The sequence below is a fragment of the Orycteropus afer genome, unplaced genomic scaffold (genome assembly GCF_000298275.1).
Source record: "Orycteropus afer afer isolate SDZICR_OR568_19922 unplaced genomic scaffold, OryAfe1.0 scaffold00008, whole genome shotgun sequence".
Classification (NCBI taxonomy): Eukaryota; Metazoa; Chordata; class Mammalia; order Tubulidentata; family Orycteropodidae; genus Orycteropus; species Orycteropus afer.
In genome coordinates, this window is record NW_006921595.1 from 3,000,111 (window position 1) to 3,007,810 (window position 7,700).

Genomic DNA, 7,700 nt, shown 5'->3' on the forward strand with positions numbered 1-7,700 from the left:
TCTGCATCCTTTCCTTCAAGGCTCAGGGGTCCAAGATTATCTTCTGTGTCTGTGTTAATTGGTTTCCTTTTTCTTTGTTGAAGAGGGTCTGTGCAATCCTTCTGCCTAGTCCGCCATCTTCGTCTTCTCCAACCCAATTCCTTTTAAAAACCCTAAACTTTTCTCAGCTCAGGCAGACAGTCTTTGGTGGACACAATCCTCTTGTCTCCTTGGGGATCAATAATAAACACTCTTGCTTTTCACCTCGTCTTGTCCAGTCATTGGCTCTCCTCGTGTTAGGTGGGTAAGAACTGCATTTGTCCCGTACACTTGCATAACAGCAATTGGCGGTCTGCTCCACAGTCCTGGTCTTGCGCTGACTGATGACATTGAATTTCTCCACCGTCTCTTTCCATGTATGTAGTGGATTTTATTCCTCTATATTCCATCCGTGGAGGTCTTCTTATACAGTTGTCATTTACATTGTTGAAATAAGAAATTTCCAATGAATAAGTTATTGGTCTTGCAAAGTTCTATCATGCAACTTCTGATGTTATTTCTATCACCAAAATTGTATACACATTTAGAGCAGTGTCTGGCATTTTGTAAGCATGCAATGAATGTGAACTAATATCAATCTGGCTTTGGTTAAATTTGCAAAACAAAACAAAATAGCTACCCTTGCTACCTCCTCTCCCTGCTGGTCAACAGGGATCAGTATACCACAGTCTACATCAGTATACCACAATCTACACAAGCTGAATTAATGCTTAATTGAAGTAAGAAAAGACTAATAGTGTTTGAGGAAGCATCAATGCTTAACTTCAGAAAATTTTTGCCAAATGGTGTTGAGGAAAATCAAACAGCATGAAATTAAGCAATTGGTGAGAAGTATATGAACATTTTAAGCTAATTAATTAATTAATACACTTTAAGATGTCTAAAACAATTTAAAAAGCAGGGCATTTAAAATGGCAATGATCTGAAGCAGAGACCTTGATAATCCATGCTGCAACAGAGCACAGTCTTACAATTTGCTCAATTAAATGAGCAAGTATGTATTTCAAGTTCTACCGTAATAGTGAGAAGAGGTGTGACCTTCTTATTCACAGATTATGTAATGATAATGTTATTGCTTATTGAGTACTTACTACATGCCAAATGCCTTACATATATCATCTCCTTTTTAATATGAAAATATTCAAACATATAAAAAAAGAATATATAGGATAATACAATTTGTTATATGCCATTGAGTCGGCCCCGACTCATAGCGACCCCTCCTTGGGTTTCCGAGGCAGTATCACTACGGAAGTAGGATTGCCCAACCTTCCTTCCGAGGATTGGCTGGTGGGTTTGAACCGCCAGTCTTCTGGTTAGCAGTCAGGTGCCTTAGGCACTATGCTACCAGAGCGCCTATAATACAATAGGATAATAAATAAACATCCATATATACATCACCCAGTTTAATATTTGTTAGTATTTTCCATTTTCATTTTTCTGAAATATTTAAAAATAAATATAGATATCAAACATTTCCTTGAAGACTGAAGTGAATATAACCTAAGTCTTGGTATTTTCAGTCTCCTCATATGCATGTGACAGCTGGACAATGAATAAGGAAGACTGAAGAAGAGTTGATGCTTTTCAGTTGTGGTGTTGGCAAAGAATCCTGGCCTGCAATAGAACTAACAAATCTGTCCTAGAAGAAGTACGGCTGGAATGCTCCTTGGAAGGGAGAATGACCAGACTTTGCCTCACCCACTCCAGTCATGTTGTCAGAGGGGACCATTCCCCGGACATGCTTAGTAAAGTGGAGGGTCAGTGAAAAAGGGAAAGGCCGTCAATGAGATAGATTGACATAGTGGCTGCATCGATGGGCTCAGGTATAGCAAGGATTGAGAGGCTGGCGCAGGACCAGGCAGTGTTTCATTCTGTTGTACATAAGGTTGCTATGAGTCAGAGCTGACTTGATGGCATCTAACAACAATAACATCAAACACCTCACCCTTAAATATGTCAGTATGCATGTCAGAAAAATAACACGTTTTTCTACATAAACACAATACCATTATCATACCTAATCAAATAACAATGATTATCTAGCATTATCTAATATCCTAATTCATACTCAAATTTCTTAATTATCCACAAAATATGTTTTATATCTGGTTTATTGAACCAGAATCAAACAAGAACAAAATTTGACTATTATGTCTCTTAAACCATTGCATTTGAATATTATGTCTTTTAATCTAGAACAGCCCTCCCTTAGAACTGCCTTTTTTTTTTTTTTTTTTACTGACAATGATTTATTTAGAAGATTGGGTCATTTGTTCTGCAGGATATCCTATCTTCTGAATTTTTCTCATTGCTTCTTCCTAGTGTGATTTTATCCTTCTGTCCTTGTAATTCCTGAAATAAGAAGATAGATTTGAAGACTTGAGTATAACGAGGTTAAAGAGTTTTGGAAACAATACTCCATAGAGGATGCTGGTGATTCATATGAAATCACATCAGGAGACACATCATTTCAGGTTGGTCCACTTCTCGTGATGGTAAGATTGATCTGGGTTAAGGGGGGAAGGGCCAGTTTCTCCATTGTCAAGTTATGTTTTTCTCCTGATGACCAGCAAGTAATCTGTGGGGTTTAATTTGGCACAATGTGAATATACTGTTCCCTACCACCTTTTTTCCCAGTGGTTTTATGATCCTTTAATGATCTGGCATTAATCACTTATTTCATTAACAAACAAACTACCCAGAAACTCCTGGTTATTTCATTTGTTGTTCTTAGGTGCTGTTGAATCAATTTCAACTCATAGTAACCCAAGTGACAGAAAAGAACTGCCCTATAAGGTTTGCTAGGCTGTAATTTTTAGGAGCCCTGGTGTGGAGTGGTTAAGTGCTTAAGTGATAAACAAAAGGTTGGTGGTTTGAATCCACCAGCAGCCCTGCTAGCTGCTCCACAGGAGAAAGATGTGGCAGTCTACTTTCAAAGATTACAGCCTTGGAACCCTGCGGGACAGTTCTACTCTGTCCTATAGGGTCCACTAGGAGTCAGAGTCAGAATCAACTTGACAGCAATGACTTTTTTTTTTTTTTTTTTTTCTTTTTGGTACTAGAAAGGCAGGATAAGTGGTTTTTCTTTATTATTATTTTTTAATTTGTTATGCCTTTGGCTGGCAGTTCAAACCCACCAGCCACTCCTTGGAAGGAAGATTGGGCAATCTACTTCCGTAGTGATACTGCCTCGGAAACCCAAGGAGGGGTCGCTATGAGTCGGATCTGACTCCACGGCATATAACAACAACTACATGAATAGGGCTAGGAGTGCGGGAACCAGCCGGTGGATTAAACAGACTAGTCCAGATGGACTCCTTAACAGAGGAGGGAAGGATTGGGGCAAACAGTGGAGTCATGAAACCGTCGGGGAAGTGGCCAGTGATAATGTTTCGCCTCAGATCTGACCAGAAGTCCCTAAAGCAAAGGAGATCAAGCCAGGTTCAGACTTGCACGCCCCGACACTCAGTGTCCTTCCAGCTTTACAGCTTCACCGGCGCTGGATCTCTCCAGCCCAGCCTCCGCCTAGTGCCCACCCACTCTCCAATCAGAGGAAGCCGTAAGCAGGAGGGGGTAGAGGAGGCCATGGGACTTGGCCAATCAAGGGGTACGGCAGACGTTGGCGGAGGCTGGCAGCCAATAAGGTGATCTCTGATTCCCTGCCTTGCCCTGTGCTTGCCTCCAGCTTCTCCCATGCTGGCTAAGCTGTGGCATCCCCTGTGTCAGGGTCGGCGAGTCCCTCTGTCTGTTCCTCACACATCTGCTTTCGACTCCTGGAGCTGGGCAAAGTCTGGTGAGAAATGGCGAACTCGGGCTGCGGAGACTGCGGAGACCTTGAGAAAGACAGTTTTCTATACTTCGCCTATGGCAGCAACCTGCTGACAAAGAGGATCCACCTCCAAAACCCCTCGGCCCAGTTCTGCTGTGTGGCCTGCCTGCAGGTCAGTACTCCTCGACACTCCACAGTTTAGACTTCCTTCCCAAGTTGTGCCCAGTTACAGACAAAAAAAGAAAGACGCCCAAACCTATAGCCGTCAAGTCGATTCCGACTCATAGCGACCCCATAGGACAGGGTAGAACTGCCCAATAGTTTCCCAGGGTGTAATCTTTACTGAAGCAGATTGTCACCTCTTTCTGTCCAGAGCCTCAGGTTGCATTCAAACCATCGGTTAGCTGTTGTTGTTGTTATGTGCCGTCAAGTCGGACCCGACTCATAGCGACCCCTCTTTGGGTTTCCGAGGCAGTATCACTACGGAAGTAGATTGCCCCATCTTCCTTCCGAGGAGTGGCTGGTGGGTTTGAACCGCCAGCCTTCTGGTTAGCAGTCAAGTGCCTTAGGCACTATGCTACCATCAGTTAGCAGAGCACTTAAACACTGCGCCCCCAGGACTCTTGTTAAAGACCCAACCCATTGCTGTCCATTCTATTCCGACTCATAGTGACCCTGTAGGATGAAAAAGAACTGCCCCATAGAGTTTCCAAGGCTGTAAATCTTTACGGACAGACTGCCTCATCTTTCTCCCCTAAAGCAGCTGGTGGGTTCCAACCACCAACCTCTTGGTTAGCAGCGGTGCGCTTTAAACATTGAGCCTCTATGGCCCCTGATTACAGACCAGTGAGCCAGATTTCAGAGACGTTGTTTTCCTAGGGTGACTCTGGCAGAACTGGGCCAGGATTCCAATTCTTTTTCCAATTCATTTTGTTGTTGTTGTTGAGAATATACACAGCAGAACATTCATCAATTCAATAATTTCTACGTGTACAATTCAGTGACTGATTATATTCTTCAAGTTGTGAAACATTTTCACCCTCCTTTTTTGTTCCTGCCACATAAGTTTCCTATCTAATCTTTCTCCAGTTCTTCTTGGTGAGAGTACATCAAGGTTCTCATGGGCAAATTCATCTCCTCCACTTCCTTTCACTAGTGGATGCTGAACTATATTCAACTTTACTACCCCAGCAAGTATGCTTTCTCAGGCTGCTAGGAGCTTTCCCCCTCCTAATGTTTAGTGCCTAAGGCACTTGACTGCTAACCAGAGGGTTGGCGGTTCAAACCCATCAGCCACTCCTCGGGTCACTCCTCGGAAGGAAGGTTGGGCAATCTACTTCCTTAGTGATGTTGTTGTTGTTGTTATTATATGCTATCAAGTTGGACCCGACTCATGGCGACCCCTCCTTGGGTTTCCGAGGCGGTATCACTACAGAAGTAGATTGCCCAACCTTCCTTCTGAGGAGTGGCTGGTGGGTTTGAACCTCCAGCCTTCTGGTTAGCAGTCAACTGCCTTCGGCACTGTGCTACTAGCGCTCCCTCCTCGGAAACCCAAGGAGGGGTCACTATAAGTCAGGTCTGACTCGACGGCATAAAACAACAACAACGTTTACACATTCTGCCTTTATGTTTTAACATTATGCACACATTTGACCTTCTGTCTCTTGTCCACTAGTTCATGCACATCCTCACAGAATCCATTCAATTGGTATCGCTGACCCAACTCTGGGAATTCATTGCTTTCTGTATATATCTTTGTTACAGGACTTGTCACCTGTCACCCAGGTTACAACCCACACTGGGACTGGTTGTCTATTGAGAGTTTTTATTTCTGGTCTTACTCTATCTCTTGGCAGCTTCTGTCTCACCTTCTTCTCACCTATCACTTGTTAAAATCTTTGTAGCTATCTTTTGCTCCTTATCCAGGAGGTCCTGAAGCTGGGACCATATCTTACACATAGTAACCACAGTGCTCAGTTAGGTCAAGCGATGGGGTGAACAGTCACCCTCCTCAGTAAATCATTCCCCTTCTGTATATTCCATTCATTCCTTTAATACTTGCCTGGAGATAAAAAGATGATTGAGTATAATTGCTGCTTTGAGGACCTTCAAGTCTATAGAAGAGATATGTAAACAAATTACGTGCAAACCTTTTGACAGTGTTGTACTAGACAAACATGGTCGCTACTTTACTCATCAGTGTTCTTAGTTACAAGCAGCAGAAACTGGCTGATTTAAGCAGAAAAAGAATATGCTGAAAGGCTGTTGGAGAGTTCACAGAATGGCCAGGAAGGCACAGAGCTGACAAAACAAGCAGGCATAAAGGGAGGTGCGAGAACCATAATAACAGCCGGCATCACACGATAGAACCAGCCCAGGGAGCCACTGCTGGGCTTGGACAATCGCATCATGCGGCACCAACACAAACTGCACTAGAGCCCACCTGCCACTAGCATTATACCCCTGCAGTCCCTAAAACTCAGATGTGGCCACCACCACCAGGGTGGAATCCCTACTGTCCTTTTGGCATTAACTTCTAATTCAGAGACCCAAGTGAGTGTCCTCATTGGCCAAGTCTCTGCCGTGTACTCATGCCCTGGTTGCAAGTGAAGCTGGGAGAACCAGCTTCCAGCCTTTGGAGCTTCTAAAATGGGAGATGGGCTCTGACACTCCCTAACTCCTGAACTCATAAGGTAGGGAATCCCCCAAATGTAGAAAGGAAGTTCATGTGGTTATAGTCTCGGGTGAGGAGGAGGGGAGAAGAGATAGCTCTCAAATGAATTCAGTTACAGTTATGGTCAGTCTTTAAAGGAAATCTGAAAAGTGCTATGGGAGTGTATGAGTGGGGACCTGACCTAACTAGGATGCTTAATAATGCCCTCCTGAAAATGTGACTTCTTTAAGCCAAGATTTGAATGATTGGGATACAGGGGGAGGCAAACAAAACAAAGGGAATAGCATGTGCATAGGACCTGAGGAAGGAAGAAGCTGGACCTTCCAGCCAGTGTAGGTGCAGTTCAGTGAGGGAGAAGTGGTATGGGGATTGGAAAGATAGGGAAGGGTCAGATCTTACAGGACCTCAGAGGCCAAGGGAGATTTTGGATGTTATCTCTAGACACAGTGCAGAATTTAAGCAAATAAAATACTAGGTTTACATCTTTGAAAGCACACTGTGTTTGTTATGGAGAATGAATTTGAAGGGAGATTAAGAGTAGATGTGGGGAGCCCAGTTAGGAAACTGTTGAAGTAGTCCACACCATCTAAACTAGGCATCTAAATTAGTGTCGTGTCAGGGGAGAATGGATAGTTTTGAGGGATATTTAGCAGATAATATTGTTAAGCCTTGGTGATTGAGGGAGAAAAGAAGAGATGATCAGATATCAAAGGTCTCAAGGGTTTTGTTGCAACATCATGGATGATAGTAATGCTTACTAAGAGAAGAGGAGAAATGGGTTTGGGAGGGAGAATTGTAAGTTTAGTTTGAAATACCAAGTTTGAGATGCTTGCAAGACAGCCAAGCAGTCAGAAAAATAATAACATTTATTAAGTACTTAGTATGTGTTAGGCCCTGTTCTACGTACTTTTGAAGCTCAGGAGAGAGATCTGGACAGGATTTAAAGATGGTCAGAGTATTAGTAGGTGTTTGAAGTCATTGGAGAGGATGAGATTGTCTTGGGTAAATGGCTGAATGAACAGAGAAAAGGGCCTGGACTGAGCCCTGAGAAACTCCAACATTTAAAGACCAGGTAGTGGAGAAGAAGTTGACAAAGGGAATTGAGGAGATTAAGGGTCAGCCTGGATACGAGAGGTCTCCAACAGCAGGACAAACTTGTCTGTCGGTTTGTCCTACTGTGGTGACATGTAGACGTGAGTTTTGAGGCTGAGCCTC

General features: G+C 43.3%; 1 protein-coding gene across 1 annotated transcript in view; it reads left to right on the forward strand.

Annotated features, from left to right (window-relative positions):
* Positions 1-3,842: 3,842 nt before the first annotated feature.
* The window catches only part of GGCT (gamma-glutamylcyclotransferase), a 14,760-nt gene continuing 10,902 nt past the window's right edge, over positions 3,843-7,700 (forward strand). The window contains exon 1 of the mRNA XM_007945467.2: positions 3,843-3,983. Coding sequence (XP_007943658.1) covers positions 3,843-3,983 — 141 coding nt within the window. The remainder of the gene's footprint in view (positions 3,984-7,700) is intronic.